This window comes from Onychostoma macrolepis, chromosome 25 (genome assembly GCF_012432095.1).
Source record: "Onychostoma macrolepis isolate SWU-2019 chromosome 25, ASM1243209v1, whole genome shotgun sequence".
NCBI classification, from domain to species: domain Eukaryota; kingdom Metazoa; phylum Chordata; class Actinopteri; order Cypriniformes; family Cyprinidae; genus Onychostoma; species Onychostoma macrolepis.
In genome coordinates this window covers 22643492-22665265 of record NC_081179.1, presented here as the reverse complement: position 1 = coordinate 22665265, position 21774 = coordinate 22643492, and the positions used below count along the sequence as shown (strand labels likewise).

Here is a 21774-nt window from a genome sequence, read left to right as displayed (position 1 = left end):
GAACGCAGTCACGCCACACACTCATTGGCTGTCCAGCTATCAGAGGATTGCGGGACGGTTAAGAACTGGCACGCTATGGGACCAAATCCCTTTTCCTTGCCTAGCATTGAACAAATAGGTTTTATTAAACATTCAAAATGGAGATACTATGAGATTAAGTTACGAACCTTGGAAGTAATGGGGTTTTAATGCCATAACCATTCAGAGTAATACAGGAAGTACATGCAATAGTATGGTGTTTCTTAAGCTGAATATGAAAATTTTTATCATTTCATTTTGTGGAGCTCATTGCTATTACTGTCTGCACGGTTGGTATGTTCTAAATGGCATACTATAATGCTGTTCATAGTATATTATAAAGGATTAGGTATGCATATTTGGTATATGATACCTCGAAGAAAAACGTATTGATCAGAATGAATTAACTATAGAGTCCACTATACCTGAGGTGCACCTAGACCTTAAAATTTAATAATATACATTTCTTTGTTTGCCTTGAAAGTCAACAACACTACAGTTAAAATTGCAATCAAGTACTTTACATATGCTTTAGTATGTTAGTCTACACATCAAAATAAATGTACTTCTTTAAAACACAACAAATCATTATGAAAACAGTGATTGAAAGTACAAAAAAGTAAAACGCTTACTGTGACATTATTACAAAGTGCCCTTTTTAAAAGTCTGCTTAAGAAACATAGTCGTGAAAGTGTACTGTATTTACACTAAGTACACTAAAGTGGCCTTATTTTATTTCATTAATATTACACTACAAATGCACAATTAAGCACACTTCTTCTTCACGAGGGTCTGACAGCATTTGTCCATGTTCTGTGTCAAAGTGTTAGTCAGTCTCGTTAAAACCAAACTCACTGTCTTACCTTGATCTCCATTGGCTCCTTTGGCACCCTGGATAGTCTCTCCAGGGCCTTTACTTATACTGACGCTGACGTGAAACAGAGCACATGAAAGTGGCTGTGACCTTTCCAAAAATGTCAGTGCTAGGACTAGTGTAATAATGAGGAGTAGAGCAGAGGGAAGTCTACTTTAACCTTTAAGGGCAGCAGAACTACACTATGATAGTGCTGTGCTGTTAGCAACATGGCTACGCTGTGCTACACGCTACAAACACAGCCACCAGCGATCCTGGACTGATTCTAGGCTACATTACCTGAAAGAATGAAATAGTGACACCTTTACCTGGACATCTAGCATGTTTACACTCCATTTTATGCAATTATGCTACAGTACGTTAAGGACTACCCATAATTCAATCTCACATACTGTGTGCTTCTCTACATAAGTTCTGTTCCAGAATGTAAACGCTGTCTGCTGCTTACATAGACCTCATAAGTGACCTGGCACATTATACAACTAGTGCTTTTCACAAGACATCAACTGAAAACTCGATTCAAAATTGATTACAGTAGAGTTTGACGTTAGCATGTTGTTAGGCTAACAACAGGTATGTTTGCATGCACTACATTTTGAGAATTCAAATAAATCCAATCCGATTTCAGATCCTAAATGTTCTGCTTATGTGAACCCTAAACTTTGAATCTGATTCACATGTTTGTGCATTACATGTATCCAGTGTTGGGAGAAGTTACTTTTAAAAGTAATGCATTACAATATTGCGTTACTCCATCAAAAAAGTAACTAATTATATTACTTAGTTACTTTTTATGGAAAGTAATGTGTTACGTTACTTTTGCGTTACTTTTTAAATCTAGGCAGGGCTTGCTTGCTTGTCCTTAAGCCTCAGGCTGAAGGAAATGTAAATTAACGTCTGTACAGTAGAATGCAGCAGAAAAAAGTTCAACACTCTTCAGCAATAGAAAAAAAATTAAACCCAAATGTTATGTTTATCTAAAGTCATTTTTGCTTGTTAGTGAAATGGATCATCGAAGGACTGGTTAATAAAAGAAGTAAACATACTGGTTAATAAAATGTGATTAAATACATAAAGTATATTTAAAATATTTAATTATTGCAGGTAATATGCATCATATCCTGAGTATCCTGCATTTCACAGTTTTTATTGATTTTGAGGAATACTGAATCTGTTTTTGTGCAGTGAGATGAGTAAATACACGTTCACATTTAGTCTAGAACTACAGTAAGATTATGTTCACACAACGCTCTGCATTTTACTCCTGATTTCTCTCAACATGGCAACTCGAGAACTGTCAGTCAAGACATGATAAACAAAGTAACTGATGTTACCTATTTGAAAAAAGTAACTCAAATATTTCCTTCTAAATTAAAAAGTAATGCGTTACTTTACTAATTACTTGAAAAAAGTAATCTGATTACGTAACTCGCGTTACTTGTATTGCGTTACCCCCAACACTGCATGTATTCCAAACAAATCTTCCATAAATACGCAACGCTCAGTCATCCTGTTGAGAACCGGGATTTGTTTTTTTTTTAATTGAGGGCATGCTTAAATGATAATGATGTACTAAAAATGGAAAAGGTTTTCTTCTCTGTTTTTGAAAAGTTTTGAGAAAGAGCGATTTTACGATACTGTGCAATATTTAGGCTATTATTTATTATATATTTTATTGGCTATGTCTCACATTATTATTATTATTTTTTTTTTTTTGTTCGTTTTTCCCATTAATTTCCTATATCGTACATTTTTGACCGCGAATGTAACAAGTGTTACTTTTTTTATTTTTCAACCCTTTAATGTATCTGAATTATGTCCATGATTTTTTTTTTTTTGTGTTCACATAGCTAATGCAACAAAAGTCACCAAGTGTCATCTCATTCCAATGTAGCAAAAAAAATCAAAAGTCAAAAATCTAAATGTAAAATGTTTTGGTCAAACGTGACCATAGAAGCCTTAGATGTTATATATGACAACTTAAATTCAGGAAAGTTATTCTAACACTAAAACGCTTCTTACGTGTATTAATAATAATTGTTTTTCACCCATGTAGTTTGTAAGCTATTGTTCATGATTAGTTATCATTCAGTTGAATGCTTTAGTTCGAAAATGTTACATAATTAATTTGCACCTGTATATCAGTTTCATGCTGTTACGGACATTTAAGGACATTATCCATTTTTGTGTTTGGTTAATTTTCAAAATTGTCAAATATGGTCGATCTCCCCTCGTTTTTCTGTAATCACACGGCCCATTTGTGTTATGAGCAAGGAAATGGTAACTGTAAAACAAACGGACACCAAAGAGATATCAGGGATAGATGGAGTCAATCCGTTTGCAGAAGTGTCTTCGGATGATAAAGTCCCCCGTGGAACATTAATGTGCCATCATCCACACTAATCACCGCCAGAGCTCAGATCAGCACTAAACCGCAGTCACATTTCATCCATCCATCATCCTCTCACGTCGGCTTCACTAGCATACTATCAGTGTTGCCAGATTGGATGGACGATTTCCAGCCCAAAAGCTCACAAATACCCTCCCAAAACTTTAACAGTCAAAATAATGTGATAGAATGTAAATCAAGGTTGATAAGAGCCATTTTTAACTCCCTATAACAAAATAATGACGACAAAATAATATAAATATAATGCTAGATACAGATCGGAGCAAATACATTAAAGAGAATTACCAAATATGATTAAAATATGCAAGCATACACTGTCAAAACGGCAATCAAGAAATTAACCGATACCCTCGAAAAACACATGCATCATTTTCAATGTCAACAGTCAGAATTTAAATGCAAAAAAGTGCCCAATATAAGTGATCAGAATAAGCAATGTATGTCACACTCGTTCATGCACACACCATGACAGTCAAAACTGTGTCATTCTGTATGATAATCCGACAATAAAAATATTTAACAACAACAATAATGCTCTTACTTTCGTGTCGCTCTATAATTTTACACAGAACTAAGTCTTTCGTGAAGTTCATATTGAACATAATATAGAACTTTGCACAGTCAAAACTAACAAGTCCACGCTGTAAAAAAAAAGATTCTCAAATTTTGTTGTATAAACTTAAAACGACAAGTTGAGAAAACCCAAAAATCTGCTGAAGCTGGTTGCCTTAAAATTTTAAGTTGGCTCAACTTCTTTTTTTTTTTTTTTTACAGTGCAGCAGTTTTAGGATACAAATCTGGACCGTTTAAAAGATAAAAGACAGGATCGTATCTAAATAGATTTTGATTAAATCATTTAACTGTGCTCTGATTTCGGAGTTGCAGTGATATAGCCTTCATGTCATCTCCCTCAACAGGTGTAATTCACGTTTTGAGAGTTAACACACTCTCCACTCTTTACCATCGAACTTATATAGTCATTATGATCACTTACAGTTATACATTCAAAATCAGATCCATTATCGCGCTAAAAACCCATCGCTCATCAATCATCACATCTGTCTGCTGATCCCTAGTGACTGGCAAGAGTGCGGCCGCGACGTCAACATCAGCACCAGTCGTCTTTGCAGCATATGCGTGTGTGTTTAGTAACGTTGTGATGACTGATTGATTGCATGTAGTAGGCTATATGCACACTTGGACTTGTTTGTTAACCAGTTAGTCTATACAATTTATATGTTTTGAAAACTGCCAAACTGACCAAAAACCAGCCCCCCAAATTTTGTCCACCCGCCCAAGCCAATATTTACCTGCACAATCAAATTCAAAACCGCCCAATCTGGCAACACTGCACACTATCCTTCTAGGTTTTGATAGGAAGCACCACCAGGCTGCAGCTGTTTGAATCAGCGGTGGGTGACTGATGGGATCCTGGAGAGGGTTAGTCCCGTGTTAATGTGCGGGATGTACTGGAGCGATTGTCTCAGCGGGTCTCGCTGTCTGGTTAACTGCATAAATGCGAAACGTCGCCTGCACACAGTGGTGTGTGAAATGACGTCCAGCTGTTTTTAATAGCCCTTCGCAATCGAGTGACAGACACAACAGGAGAACAAGAATTGCTGTCATATTACTGTCCTCCCACACTATTAATATTTAGATATTTGCTTGTGTGTAGGATGCATATAAACTGACATTTCAGGACTTAATTTGACCAAATGCACTTATTTTTTATTTGTGTTTTTGCAGGGTTACACACCACTCCACCTGGCTTCTCTACATGGACATGACAAAATCATCCAGCTGCTAATCAATAACTACAGTAAGTTCACTGTTTCAGAATATTCCCGATTAACTACAACTTAAGATGTGTGGATGGCATCTGTATATGAGCCCAGTGGGCGTGCATCTTTTGCGGTCCAACCTTTGTCTCTGCATGTAAAATATGTTGAGAGGATAAACACTTGTTACTTCACATAACATTTTGGGGGTATGAAGTCATGTCGTGCAACAAATATGCAGGAAAGGAAATTATTTAGAGAACCCCTGAAGAACACTTAATGTTGTTTGAAAAAAGTACATTTTTTTTTTATTTATTATTATTATTATTATTATGAAAAATGTATTAATCAATCAATCAATCAATCAATTAATTAATTTGTTTATTTGTTTATTTATTATTTTGAATTCATTCATTCATTCATTTATTAAGATGTGTACACAATACTGTATACAATACTTGATGTTAATGCCTTTTACTTGATGGATACACCACATGACATTTCAGAGTCATTCAATTTAGAATTTTCTTAAATAGTATAGTATTTGCTAAAATAGTTTTTCTAAACTAAAATATTCATTCATTCATTCATTCATTCATTCATGCATTCAAGATGTGTACACAGTACTTGAAGAATATATACTTTAAGTAAATACTGTATGCAATACTTAAAGAAAACATGTTAATTCCTTTGACTTAGAGTCATTAAATGTACACTTTTCTTACACAGTATAGTATTTGCTATTTTTTTTTTCAAAACTAAAGTATTTATTTATTTGTTTGTTTGATTGTTCGTTTGTTTGTTCTTTCGTTCGTTCATTCATTCATTTACATTTACATTTAATCATTTAGCAGACGCTTTTATCCAAAGCGACGTACAAATGAGAACAATAGAAGCAATCAGACCATCGAGAGTGCAGCAGTATACAAGTGCCATGACAAGTCTCAGTTAGTCCAGCAAAGTAGACGTAGCTAGTTTTTTTTTTTTTTTTTTTTTAAGACAGACAGACATAATAGGTAAGTGTTAGTGTTAGTTGGTCAGGTGCTGGCGAAAAAGATGTGTCTTTAGATGATTTTTGAAAATTGAGAATTGAGATCAGGAGGTCATTCCACCAGATGGACACAGTCCAGGAAAAGGTCCGTGAGAGAGATTTGGTACCTCTTTGTGATGGCACCACAAGGTGTCGTTCACTTGCAGAACGCAAGCTTCTGGAGGGTGCATAAGTTTGAACTAGTGAGTTTAGATATATTGGTACAGTTCTAGTTGTCGTCTTGTAGGCAAACATCAGTACCTTGAATTTGATGCGAGCGGCTATTGGTAGCCAGTGCAACCTGATGAAGAGAGGGGTAACGTGAGCCTTCCTCGGTTCATTAAAGACCACTCTGGCTGCTGCATTCTGGATCAGATGTAGAGGCTTGATAATATTTGCGGGAAGGCCTGCCAAGAGCGCGTTACAATAGTCCAGTCTGGACAGAACAAGAGCTTGGACAAGGAGTTGTGCAGCTTGCTCAGACAGGAAGGGTCTAATCTTCCTAATGTTGTATAAGGCAAATCTGCAGTACCGGGCCGTTGTAGCAATATGGTCTGTGAAGCTTAACTGATCATCTATCACAACTCCAAGGTTCCTGGCTGTCCTGGAAGGAGTTATGGTTGACGAACCCAGCTGTATAGAGAAGTTGTGGTGGAGTGATGGGTTGGCTGAAACCACGAGCAGTTCTGTCTTGGCAAGGTTGAGCTGAAGGTGATGGTCTTTCATCCAGCTAGAGATGTCACTCAGACAAGCTGCAATGCGAGCAGCTACCATCGGATCATCTGGTAGGAATGAGAGGTAGAGTTGAGTGTCATCAGCATAGCAGTGATAAGAAAAGCAATGACCGATCCTAATGACGACATGTAGATGGAGAAAAGAAGTGGTCCAAGCACTGAGCCTTGAGGAACCCCAGTAGCCAGAAGTTGTGACTTTGAAACCTCACCACTCCAAGACACCCTGAAGGACCTATCTGAGAGCTAAGACTCGAACCACAGGAGCGCGGTTCCTGAGATGCCCATCTTTCTGAGAGTGGACAGAAGGATCTGATTCATTCAGCCATTCATTCATTCATCCATTTATTAAGATGTGTACATAATACTTGAAGATTACATACTTTAAATAATTGTATACAATACTTAAAGAAAATATGTGAATGTGTTTTACTTGATGGTTACACCACATGACATTTTAGAGTCATTACATTTAGTCATTAATTTTTCTTAAATAGTATAGTAGTTGGTAAAAATAGTTTTTCAAAACTAACTCATTCATTCATTCATTTAGATGTGTATACAATACTTGAAGAATATATATAATTTAAGTAAATATTGTATACAATATTTAAAGCTTAAAGAAAATGTCAATGCTTTTTACTTGATGGTTACACCCCATGACATTTTAGAGTCATTAAATTTAGTCATTAATTTTTCTTAAATAGTATAGTAGTTGGTAAAAATAGTTTTTCAAAACTAACTCATTCATTCATTCATTTAGATGTGTATACAATACTTGAAGAATATATATAATTTAAGTAAATATTGTATACAATATTTAAAGCTTAAAGAAAATGTCAATGCTTTTTACTTGATGGTTACACCACATGATATTTTAGAGTCATTCAATTTAGACTTTTCTTAAATAGTATAGTAGTTGGTAAAAATAGTTTTTCAAAACTAACTCATTCATTCATTCATTTATTCATTTAGATGTGTAAACAATACTTGAAGAATATATATAATTTAAGTAAATATTGTATACAATATTTAAAGCTTAAAGAAAATGTTAATGCCTTTTACTTGATGGTTACACCACATGACATTTTAAAATCATTACATTTAGATGGTAAAAATAGTTTTTCAAAGCTATTTTATTTGTTTTGTTTTGTTCAACAATTTGCTGTTTCCCTACAGTTCAAATGAACATTCACAACCAGTTTCCCCACAATTCAAACGAACATTCGCAAACTTACAAGGTTGGAACTACAGCTGCATTGTTTCTTGTAGTATAACAGGTGGACTTACATAGATCATGCTCTTGAGCATAATAAGCAAGCTAAAATACAATACATTCTATATCTGCCTATTTATATATACAAATTCCATTCTTCAGCTTTTAGCTTGTCAAGAGAACGAAAGTGTCATTTTTGAAGAGTGTGCATGCGTGAATATGTCCTCTGGAACTTGAATTGAATTAAACATCTGTAAATTAAGCAAAATAGTAGAGTACTAAATAGTAAAGTAGTTGTCAGACACCATGTTTGTTACTTACAGCAATAACCTGAAAATAATTTGATCTCAAACCAATTAATTAGCAAAATGTATTACTCCGTTATAAGAAAGAGGAAATCTAGCTAACAGACACAGATATGATCAGTGATGCAAAGCTGGAGTTACTGTGCAGTCACAAATGATAATTGGTTTTTAGGGGAGAAAACTCCAGTGACGGTCTCACACTGTGAGCTAACACTAGGTCCCGCTAATGAAGCTAACTAGGGTGTGTGTCAATAGAGTAATTCAAAAGAGCAGTCCCTCGAGATCTTGGACGGCGTGCACGCATGTGTGTGTGTAGGGGGTCTTGTTTGTAAAAGCCCCTAACACAGAATAGATGCCCATATGTTGTGTGTTAGGTGGCCGCTCGGCCCTGTTGTGTTTGTAATTCACTAAAACACATATGGTCCAGGTCAATATTAGATCCCACCTCCTCTGAACAAACCACAGAGTTTCCATATGGTGTGTGGAAATGGATACTCCATGGTTTCCCATCACCACCTACAGCTCACTTGGACCCTACGCTGAGAGACAGAGAGAGGGTTGTCCTTCTTTTTGTTCATTTTTTTTTTTTTTACGTACTGTGAATGTTCAGCCAAACTGTAAATTGCTCTCTTCACAGAATGACATTAGAGTTGAGCAGAGCAGTGACGTTTAGGTCAGTGGTGCTCAATTGGTTTTGAAATGTCATATTGGGCATATCCATTAATTATCAAATCCATTAATTTATTTAAATAAATAAATAAATAGAACAAATTAATTATTTAATATATTAATTAATTAATTAATGCAATGACTTAAAGACACCTCTTCTATTATGGTTACACTGCATGACATTTTAGAGTCATTAAATGTAGACTTTTCTTAAATAGTATAGTAGTTGGTAAAAAATGTCTTTCAAAAGAATTCCTTCCTTCCTTCCTTCCTTCCTTCATTCATTTAGATGTGTAAACAATACTTGAAGAATATATATAATTTAAGTAAATATTTTATACAATATTTAAAGCTTAAAGAAAATATTAATGCCTTGTACTTGGTTAGACCACATGACATTTTAAATTCATTAAATTAGACTTTTGTTAAATAATATAATAGTTGGTTCAAATAAATAAATAGAATGAATGAATGAACAAATGCAATGACTTAAAGACATCTTTTCTGTTATGAATTTTTTTTTTTTTTTATTATTATATGGTGCTGAGTAGTAGATGATAGCATGTAATCTGGATTACCTAATCTGATTCCAAAAATTAAGTACTTGTAATTGGATTACATTGCATTTTAAAATACTTAAATCTGATCCTTAAAATCAGTTACTTTTTAATTGTTTACAGTGATCAGTTATTCACACAGTAGCAATAAATTATTCATAAGTTATCAACTCTGCCTAATTCTTTCTCTTCTTTTAAATTCCCCTTTCTAAAATATGCTGCCGCCTATGCATTCAGAAAGCCTTCCAGTTTTGTGGACATTCACACAAAGACCAATCACTAGTCAGGTGGATATAATTACACAGAAAAAAATTGTGAGGCTGCACATCATTTAACTATTGGATTTACAAGAATCATTTCAATTTAAAAAAGGTGTTCTCTCAACAGTGCATCAATAAATTATAATCTTTTCATTAAACTCATGAACCCCAGTTTGTTGTGTCATAATGTTAATAACAACTAATGGAACATATTTTCTTTCTCTTTTAATGTTTTTATATCAGTATGGTAAAAGATAATTTAAATCAATGTGATAAATGACTTATATCAAAAGTAATCTAAAAGTAATCAAAAAGTACTCGGATTATATTACCTAAAATGTGTAACGTAATGGATTACGTAACTAACTACAGTTTTTGTCATGTCAGTTTGAATCATTAACGGACTACAATTTGTGAGTAATCTACCCAGCTCTGTATTGTGTTATAAATAAAAAAGTTCAAGTTGCTTATCACAATGAAGAAAAAGAGTTTGGAATAATCTGTTAGATTATTCAATTAATTAGATTAGATTATTTTTTTAGACTATTTCCTCTGAAAAAAACCCTTTTGTTTTCAGGATAAAAAAGAAAAAAGAAAAAAAGTTATTGCTAAATATTTTTTTATTAATTTAAAATATTTATTTATTTATTTGTCTGAAAATAATGCTTAAGATATTTACTGTGATGTAAAGAAAACATTACATTTTAGTTGATGGGTACATCACATAACATTTTTTAGAGTCATTAAATTTCAACTTTTGTGGATTGTATAGCAGTGGAGAACCATCAGGGCCCTCTACCCTGATAGCACACGTACATCAAGGAGACGTCTATTTGACATCTGCATTTACATCTGCAAGACGTATTTTTTAGGGTGTTTGCTCATCTGCAATACGTCTATAGGACGTCTCCTTTTAGATGTCAAATAGACGTCTATTAGATGTCTTTAAGATGTTTATGATTTAGAATGTATGTAAAACTGACATCTTATAGATGTCTGTCAGATGTTTGTAGACAGCAGATGCTTTCCAGATCAACAGATCTTTAACAGACATCTTGCAGACGTACGTGTGCTATCTGGGTAGGCCCTAAACCGTTGTAAAATCAATATTTACAATTTTTTTCAAATGACAGAAAAACTGACCAATCACATCTTCTAAATGGGCGGGCCTTGTTATCACTAACTTTGACAAGTTCTGCCCACTGTGGGGATCTCTATCGAGAAAAAAAAAAAAAAAACAGCACACGTACATCTGCAAGATGTCTGTTAAAGATCTCTTGATCTGGAAAGCATCTGCTTTCTACAAACGTCTGACAGACATCTTTCAGATGTCAGTTTTTACATACATTCTAAAACATAAACATCTTAAAGACATCTAATAGACGTCTATTTGACATCTAAAAAGAAACATCCTATAGACGTATTGCAGATGAGCAAACACTCTAAAAAATACGTCTTGCAGATGTAAATGCAGATGTCAAATAGACATCTCCGAGATGTACGTGTGCTATCAGGGACGCTGATAAATATTATTCACGATGGAAATAACTGCAAATAACACAAGTGAGGACATTTACTGGGCCGCTGCACCAATAATAATATTATTTATTATAAATAATGCTTGTTTGTCATGAAATATCTTTTGCTAATTTGTTTTGCTGGGAGTGGAGCGCTGTAATGATGTGCTGGCTTACACACATTAAATTTAATGTGCACAGAAAGGTTGTGTGATGATGCATTTGTAATGAGAATTTTCATTTGACTTAAATTTAGCTATGTTTTATTTTGGTGATATCAGTCACTCTCGCTGCGCTGATTTTTTGTTATATCTCTGAAACTCGGTCGCACACCGGACGAGAAGCGCAGCCCCGCGCCTCGTCTAGAGCAATTCACATATCGCACACTGGACGCGTCGCGTTCAGTTCAAGACCGCAGTCCAAAACCTTTAAGCTATCCTCCAAACAGTCAAAAGTTCACTTCAGGAATGAGCGTGTGGTGTCAATGAGTTTGAAATTCGGTGACTGAATGAATGAGAAAGTGTGATGTATTGCAGTCTATGAAGCACGGGTATTAGTGTCACAGAAAGACAAACGTTTTGCTGAAAAATGCACAATATATAATCTTCCAGCCAAAGATGAAGTCATTATATACATAAAAAAATAATTTGGGACAAATATAAAGTAATTTAATGGAAAACTATGAGAGTGCCGCTCTGTAGCGCGGCAGGATTTTGAAGAGCCCCAGATAGCACACGTACGTCTGCGAGATGTCTGTTAAAGATCTCTTGATCTGGAAAGCATCTGCAGTCTACAAACGTCTGACAGACGTCTTTCAGATGTCAGTTTTACATACATTCTAAATCATAAACATCTTAAAGACATCTAATAGACGTCTATTTGACAACTAAAAGGAGACGTCCAATAGACGTATTGCAGATGAGCAAACACCCTAAAAAATACGTCTTGCAGATGTAAATGCAGATGTCAAATAGATGTCTCTAGATGTACGTGTGCTATCAGGGAGCGCCCAGAGTCGCAGCTGGGATCCGTGGATGGTGTCCGTGCACTCATAGAAAACAATGAGTGTGAATATTAAAGACGTGGTGCGGCGCAACACTGCGCTTCTCGTCCAGTGTGTGATCGCATTAAGGCTGGATTATGAATTATCAAAGATGACTTTTAGAAGATGACACCATAAGCTGGGTTGGTAGTTTATTTTTATTTATTTTTTTCGATGAGGGTAGAGGGAGAGGGCCTAGGTTCAAGAGGCACGGTTTGCTTATTCATGTCAATGCAACATAAATACAGAGCATTTTTCTAAAAATTGGCACGAGTCAAGTGCATATAATTACACTGAAAACTGAGAGGCCACGCAGCATTTGAGCACTGGACACAAATCATTTCAATTTTAAGAATTTTCCTAACATTGCATCAACAAATTACTAGCCTTTCGTTAAACTTTTCGTTAAGCATTTCATTTTTCATTCCGTTAAGCTTTTCATTTTAAACCAGATGTTTATTTTTATTTTATTTTCCTTGGACGCTCTTATTTGTCATTAATCTATCTGTCTTTTTTCTAACTTCAGTTGGATTTCAGTTTGACCTTTGATGTGACGTCAACAACAAAAGACATGGAAAGCGTTTTTCTATTCTTTCACTATCATTCATTTGATCATTGTTATGATTTAGCATTGTTTCCCTTTGCTGTCAGCAAGAACAGACCTGCCAGTTGACAAGCACTGATCTAGAAGTATAAATCCAGACAGATTTGATGGCCTGAAGATAAAGACCCCTGGCTGAAAACATCTCACAGGTTTTGTGAACGTCAAGCTTTTCCCAGACTCACATGATTGTCATGAATATTTGAAGACGTGTCAAACAAAAGACAAAACCTCACTCTCATCAGCACACTTTACTCTATCTCCAAAAATTGAATTCAGTCACTAAACTAAAGATGTTTAGCTCTTTAAACATGGTATAACAGCTAATCTAAAGAGACAGTTCAATCAAAACGTTCAGTTCTGTCACCAGCTCCTCGCCCTCGTGTTGTTTCAAACTTCTGTGATGAACTGGTTTGGTCCACACAATGAAAATTATTGAGGTCCAAAATAGCATTGGACCCCACTGACTCTCATTGTATGGACTTTCAGTATGGGCTTTATTAATCAGAGGTATATAGCATGTCTCAGGCTGTCGCTGTGTGTATCCTGAGCGGCAGACAGTCTCCCGTCAGACTGACGAGATCTCCAGATCTCCAGACCTTCACCTGGGAACCTCCGAAGCAATGAGCCGTGCCTGGCCAAGCTGCCATCCGCGGCCCTTCGTCCCCCTCACTGTCACCAGACTGTTCACTGCTCACACATCGTCTACAGCGTGTTGATGCATTTGACTGCCTTATGTGTGTCTGTTCACCTCATCAACTTTAGGTAGTAGTTACAAAGATCATGCATTAATTCAATGGAATAGTTTGCACAAGAATGGATGGTCAAACAATTGACATTTGTTCTGCGCACAGAATTATTGATTATCACCCCTTTTTTTTTTGTGCCTAAACTAAAAATGATTAGTCATGGTAAATAAAAATAATACAAATAAAATTAAATAAAATTAAATGTTTTATGTTATGTTTTCATGTCAAAATAAAATGTTTAATCACAATGTTTATTTCAATATTTAATTTTTATTACAAATAGACACAACATCTTAATTGGGTTTGGTGGGAATAGTGGTGAAAATTATTTTGTTTTTGTTTTAATATAAAATGGCTGACTCTTGCTAAGGCTAGCATTTATATATACAGTATATATATAATTTACCATGACTAATATTTTTTTTGTTTAAGCAAAATAAATCAATAATTATATAACAAAAAAAAAAAAAAAAACACAACTGAGTGATAATCAAAATGCATTAAAATAAAATTAATTTAAATTAAATGTGAAATAGAAGTGGTGGTAAATTGTACATGGTTAAAAAAATACACCACAACTAAATGGTTGACATCAGTTGTAAATAATAATAATAATAATAATAATAATAATAATAATAATAATAATAATAATAATAATGGTTTATATCAGTCTTTGTATAGAATACCTTTTTTAATTAAATCAAGTCAAATTAAATTAAAAGGTAAAAGTACATGTAAAAAATGACACCAACTGAGTAATAGATGTATTAAAACAAACAAACAAATAATGTCAACAATAATGGTTTATTCACTCTTTCTTTAAAATTAAAATCTTTAAAATCTTTTTAAATTAAGTTAAGTTAAATTAAATTAATAATTCCACACATTTTCATATTTCATAAAGTCTGGACAACTGTAAAATAATAAAATCTATATATTAAAGCAATTTGATAATAAAATAAATGACGATGACAAATGGTAAAAAGCCATTATAATACCAAAGCCTATACCAAAAATAAAAAAGTTTACCTATGTTAATTTTTATCAAAATCAACCCCTGTAATGGAACAGTTTACAAAGTGCTTGTAGGTGCAGAAACACCCATGTATTAAAGTACCATGGTTTTACCATCTGATTCCATTACTGCACCATAGTACGCCCAGAGTGTTTTTTATATAAGGACTCTGAATCTATTTGAAGCGTTCAAACCACTGCACTAATGATTTCTATAGCACTCCGGGTGAATAATGCGTTATCTTATCACGGCGAGATCTGCGCGAGTGGTTAGGGAACTGCAGATAGTTTAACATAGTTACCAGCTGACTGCTTGCAGTGCCTTAAGCAATATAGTTGAACAGCGTTATAGGATTACCGCTTTGCGCCTGGAAACATAAGCCTCTCTTAGCGGCGTACAGCTTAAGACCTCCGCGTAACTCTATTAAAGCACACAGAATTCCTCCAGACACACGCCTAATCATATAACTCTGTTAAACAGCTCGCAGTTGCTTTGGATACAGTCGTGACTGGATTGTTGAAAATCAGCGTTAACGTCTCGCTCTTTATTGAAACTGCGGTTTTATTAGTTTATTGTTATCAATTCATGTCCGTCGTCGATATTTAGGCGCTGCGGGAGCTGCACTGTGGTTTTTTAGCATCTGGTTTGGTTGACTGTCCACTTCAGGATTTGAGCCGACAGAATACTTGAAGAAGTGCTGTTTTTGTTGAAGATCTTCCAACATGTTCTGCAATAGTGAAGCTGGTGTAAAACACATACTCTGCTTTAGGAGCTAATATATAATTCAATAGAATAAGTGACCGGGGAGACATCCATATACACTGATGTTGAGGGTTTGAGAGTGATGTAGGTTTAGCCTGTTGGTCAGAGAAGCCCTGAGGTCGCGTCTGCGAGGCCAGTCTTCCTGTAACGCCACAGTCCAACACTAGTTATAGTCTACAAACATGAACCCTCACTGGGCGAACCTCGCAGACACCAGTGTTGAGGGTAACGCAGTACAAGTAACGCGAGTTACGTAATCGGAATACTTTTTTTCAGTAACTAGTAAAGTAGCGCATTACTTTTTAATTTAGAAGGAAATATCTGAGTTACTTTTTCAAATAAGTAACGCTAGTTACTTTGTTTTACCATGTCTTGACGGACAGATCTCGTGTTGCCATGTTGAGAGAAATCGTGAGTAAATGCAGAGCGTTGTGTGTGAACATGATGTTACTGTAGTTAACCAATGTCTTTGCTACTGACCTAATATTTTAATCTGAATTGCTGAACTTTCTTCTCCTGCGTCATATTCTTCATGTAGTTTGTTTGAGCTGCACCCTCTACTGTACAGACGTGAATTTACATTTCCTTCAGCCTGAGGTATATTAATTTCACTTTGATGTTAAAAAGCTCTTTCACATTTGTAAAAGAAGAGTTTTTTTTATATTTTTTATATTAAAAACAAATAAGCAAGCCCTGCCCAAATTTAAAAAGTAACCCAAAAGTAACATAACACATTACTTTCCATAAAAAGTAACTAAGTAACATAATTAGTTACATTTTTTGAGGTGTAACACAATATTGTAATGCATTACTTTTAAAAGTAAGTTTCCCCAACACTGTCAAGAAACGTACAAGCTATATTGTATTTTTGTATAATAAGCTTTAAGCTGCATATCTGGCTGTTACTGGGGTTATTATCATGAACTAAAACTCAATTGGGTTATTATAAATAACTAAAAGTAAAGCCATGAAAATATTTTTGTTAATGGAAATAAAACAAACATTAATAAAAGCAAATATAAAAAATAATAATAAAATAAAATATTATGATATATATAATAAAATAAAATATTTAATTTTAATAAAATTAAAGTTATTTTATTTCAGCTCATTTTCAGTTTAACATTTTGTAGTAAAATAAACAAAATTGAAATAAAAATTAATAAAAGCCATAAAGACATACGTAAACAAAATAATAAAAACAACAAAAAACATACAACAAAATCACTAAAAATAAACTAAAATGAAAAGGAAAAGTATAAAAATAATAAAAATCAACATATTAATATAAATTAATTAAATATGATTTCAAAACACTCAAATCAGTATTTTTGTCCGTTCATTTAATTTATTTGGTAAGTAACCATGTAATAAGTGATTATGTACAGTCAGCCAAATAATGCAGTTGGCAATTATTGCTTATTGCCTACATATTTTCCACAAAGAACATGAAAACATTTTGAATTGTAATATTATTTTCATGATGGTTAAACACATTTAAATCCCCTCATTACCATAGAAAAATAAACAAATAACCTTATTTATTTATTTATTTATTGTTTGTTTGTGTGTGTGTTTGTTTGTTTGTTTGTTTGTCTGTCATAATACTTTCCATGGCCATTAAAATAATATGCAAAACAACATTTCTTTTAATTGTGTAGTACAGATGTAATAAATAAATATTTGATTGATTGATTGATTGATTTGCGATTATCAGCTTAATTTTAATTGTATATACATAACATTTGTTTGTTCGTTCATTCATTGATACATGCATCCATACATACTCATCATTATATTAGAATTATGAAGCCTGATAACCATTTGATTTTGAAGACTTGCAGTATATGCAGCTTTAAATGTCATCAACAATGCTTCGTTGACTAAAAAGAGCTGGTCAAAGCAGCTTGTCATTCACACACATTCATTTGTCAGGCAAAGCACTGATCTCTAAAGCTGAATCTCCAGCAACAGAATATGTCATTCATGAAAAGAGCGATGATTTTAAAAAGGCATAACAGGCTGTTGACACTCTACATAAAAATAGGAGATGTTGACCTTTAGCGCGTTCGGCCCCCTCTCTGTCCTGCCCTCGCTTTCCCTCTCTTTATGTTGCCTGGCCTCTTTTCAAATGCACAGTCCTCACCTCTTCTTTTCACTGTTATCTCAAATAATTACCCCTCCGTTTCCCCCCGAATCCCTGGAGGCCTGAGCTGCTCAAAAGGCCACTCAGTGTGTCCAGGCGCGGAGGGATTGAGATCAGCGCTCAGTTGCTCAGTATTCAGTCTCTAATTAACCGCCGCGGTGTTCCAGCAGGCTCCAGATCAGCCCAAGTCCATATGGCTGCTACAAGGCCAGTGTGATTATCACCATGTGCTACAGAGCAAGAGAGAGAGGGGATGACTGAAAAGAGAGAGCACTTGGGTGTATTATTTTTAACGACTCTCTGTTGGCAGAGATGACGGTGCGTTTTGTTATTTTTAGGCGGCAGTAGCCTAACCTTGACCTCCCACACACTCACACCTCTGTTTATGTGTTAGCAAAAGTCATTACCGAGAGTGTTTGTGTGTTACGAGTGCGAGAGAAGGAAAATGTAATCATATTTTATTCATAGCTTTGCAAAACAGTGTTGAATGTGAGACAACAGCGTTTCTGGTCAGATTTACTGTTGCTCTGTGAATTTTCGCAGACAAAATCCAGTCATTTCAATAGGAATCTACGCGATTGGGAGTTTCCCTATGCAGATTTCGCAATGGGTTCAAGGTGGTCGTACAAATTTGCCGGGTTGAAAGTGTGAGCTGACAATGGACCTTGTAACACCGTTTATAAGTTCAGGATGAAGGAGGTGTGAACCGGCAAAAGTTTAATGACAAAATAAACAAACAACCAAAATGAAATTCTGCAGAAAAGTAAACAAAACAAGCAATGTAAATGTCCTCTCTTGTCTTCCACTGCCGTCACTCCTCGTTTTATCCTTGCTGAGCTCCTCCATGGGGCTCATTAATATTCATGCCACTGGACTCGCTCCGCCCCCATGGCTCTTAGTCCTGCCCCATTCCTCACAACAGACCTTTTTTTGCTTGCTAATTTCGCAAAAATGTTGCTAATGTGACCGCACTTTAAAGATGCAATTCACCACTGGAAAAATAGGGTTTTATTAAAAGTTGGCTGTGCAGTGCAAAAAAAATTATTAATTAATTAAAAAATATATAATAATAATAATAATAAATCAATCAATCAATAAAATAAAAAAGCAGCTACATGCTAAATAGAAAACTATGGAACCTTGTTTCTGCCACTGAATGAAAAATAAAAAAGGTAACTGCTAAATTTTATCTCACTATTCTGAGGTTTTTTTGAGGAGTTGCAAATTTACAAAATTGAGTAAAATTAAGTTACATTTGCAAGTTAAAAAGTCAGAATTGTGTGATATAAAATCAACATTGCGAGTTACAAAGTCAAGTTGCAAATGGTGAGATTATGTCTCACAATTGACCATTTGCAAAGAGCTTGATTGACAGGCGATCTGACCAATCATGACGCCAAATCCGCCATCTTGTCCGACAGCTACAACCAGAAACTTACAATAAATATTTTTTTTTTACCTATTAGATTGTGTTTTATTAACATCTATACCTAACCCAACCCTAACCAAAATAATGCAAAAACAGTAATTATTGTTGTACAGCTTGAAAAATGTACGCTATATTGATGTGAACATGCCCAGGAGTCGCAGCTGTATCCCAACCACAAATCAGACAGGAGAGTTGATTAACTTTGGTGGACTTAAACTTGAAAAATGGTGTCTTGAAATAAATACGCATAAAATACGTTCTGATGTTCATTCATGTTTATTCCGCCCTTTAAGTAAATATGAATATGAAAATATGAAAAGTAAATATGATCGGTTCACGTGGAGCTTTAACTGAGGCAGTACAGTAATCTCTCATTAAAGAGCCACAAAACAGTATTTATTGTTTGAATTTCTTTAGAAATGACAAAATTTGAAAGCTGAGAGTCCTGAGACCTTGTTTCATACCAGAAGTAACTGCTCTGTCTTGTCTGTCGGCGTGTTGTCAGTATCCTCTTTGCTCCGTGACGTATTTTTCACTGCGTGAGAACATGATGTGTAGCGTGAGAGCGGCATGGCTTGTCGGACATAACAACAGTAACTAAGGAGGGCAGGTCTTTATGACGGTCAGTTTGTGAGAAAAAAGTCAGAATTGCTAGATAAAAACCTAATTACCTTTTTTTCGTGGCAGAAATGGGCTTCCATAGAAAACAGACAAAATGTGCTGCGGTGAAAAAAGGTAGGAAAATTGAAATACCCATAATACACTGCATCGATCAGACTATTCATGAGCGATGTTACAAAAATTGGGGGGAATAACAAAACATGTAAAACGCCATCTGGCAGACTCTTGACTGCAACAGGGGTTTTCTTAAAACTACAAATCACACTTCCGCTTTTTGTATCCCACTCAGTGACAGTTTTATTTAGCCCAGTGCATAATGGGTATTGGAAGTTTTCCTACCGTTTTTTAAAGCACTTTTTCTCTCTTTTCATGCAGCACCAAATGAATGAATGAATGAATGCATTTCTGAATGCATGGACAGCCAACTTTTATTAAAATCCCATCTTGTCAGCACCTTAGTCATGGTATCGAAGGTGGAGAGAGTGCTGTTCATTCACAATTCCCACCTTCAATTCCTGCCAGCGTGAGAATCGATCCGGCAACCTTCAGGTTACATGCCCAACTCCCTAACCATTAGGCCACGACTACCCCTAAAGGGGTGGTTGATTGCGATTTCTCTTTTTTAACGTTAGTTAGTGTGTAATGTTGCTGTGTTTGAGCATAAACAATATATGCAAAGTTGCGGTGTTGAAAGTTCAATGCAAACGGAGATATCGTCTTTTAAAATTCTGGCAGTTTAATGCCTACAAAAACAATTCGTAGGGACTACAACGAGTTACTTCCCGGGTCCATTACATCACGAATCCAGATAAACCCCTCAAGCCTAGAAAAACCCGTCAACCACCCCTTTAAGGCACTTTGCCCCTAACAAAGTAAAATTAACTGTTTAAAAAGGAATGTTCAAATATCTGTTGTTCATTGAATTTTTTACATGCCATTTTTTTTTCTGTTAACTTTCTGTATTCTTGAATGTGAAAGGGGACTGGAGCAAAACTGATAAGAAGCATCATGAAAGTAGTTATTATAATATGACTCATATGCTGTATTCCAAGCCTTCTGAAGCAATGTGACAGCTTTGTGTAAAGAACAGACTGAAATTTAATTCATTAAATCTCACTGAAAATCATGCCATCTATTTTTTATGGGTGAACTGTCCCATTAAACGAACCTGCATAGTAGTTGTGTGTGTGTATTTATGGAAATGCAGCACAGTGTAACACAGGTGACATTAATAACATGAGTTATTAATAACACCAGTGATTCAAAATGTTTATTTTGAAAGTGTTGCTGTACAATCTGAAACAGCTCTCTCTCTCTCTCTCTCTCTCTCTTCAGATGCCAAAGTCAATATAAGGGACTATCACGGGAAGATGGCAGCTCATTACTGGACTGGCAGCAAGGATATTTTTACCGAACACAGATCTCATTCTGGCACGTATTTACTATTCAATGTTTCACATTTACAGAAGCATGTTTAGAACAATGACTAACAAAATCATTCTGTGTATTGTGTCAACATCTCTCTGCTGCTGTATTGGTTGTCTGCGGTGATTGACAGCTGTTTTGCTCCACTCAGCTGGCAGCTGGCCGAGGGGGAGGCGGGCCCAGTGTTACGCGCAGCTGTCTGCCCTCCTGTCTCGCTCTCAGAGCAACAGAAACATCAGTGCAGAGACGTCCAGCAGTCCACTAGAGCTCCATCCCATACACACGTCACCCTCATCCTGATACACACTCAGTGTGAACCACTGTCCAGTGATGTCAAGTATTCATGAAATGAGTGATTAAATGATTAGTTCACACAAAACTGAATATGCTGTCTTCGTTTATTCACCCTCTTGCCGTTCAACTTGCATGCTAAGACTTAATCCTTTGGTGATCATTGATTGACTTTAGAGTTCTTGTATAAAGAATACCCTTGTATTGAATGTGCACTTGTAATAATATATACAGTATACAGTATATATATATATATATATACATATATTTTGGTTTCATCCATCCATTAAACTGTTCTCCAATAGTCCTCTGGCTTGTCCACATGATC

At 35.2% G+C, this 21774-nt stretch overlaps 1 protein-coding gene across 2 annotated transcripts in view; it reads left to right on the top strand.

Moving 5' to 3' along the window:
- Positions 1–21524, top strand: part of LOC131534311 (uncharacterized) — an 87636-nt gene extending 66112 nt beyond the window's left edge. For both annotated transcript variants that reach the window (XM_058767140.1, XM_058767139.1), the window contains 3 exons: positions 5049–5121; positions 21066–21161; positions 21307–21524. In XM_058767140.1, the coding sequence (XP_058623123.1) occupies positions 5049–5121; positions 21066–21161; positions 21307–21455 (318 nt within the window). In that variant the 3' untranslated portion in view covers positions 21456–21524. The remainder of the gene's footprint in view (positions 1–5048; positions 5122–21065; positions 21162–21306) is intronic.
- The last annotated feature ends 250 nt before the right edge of the window (positions 21525–21774 follow it).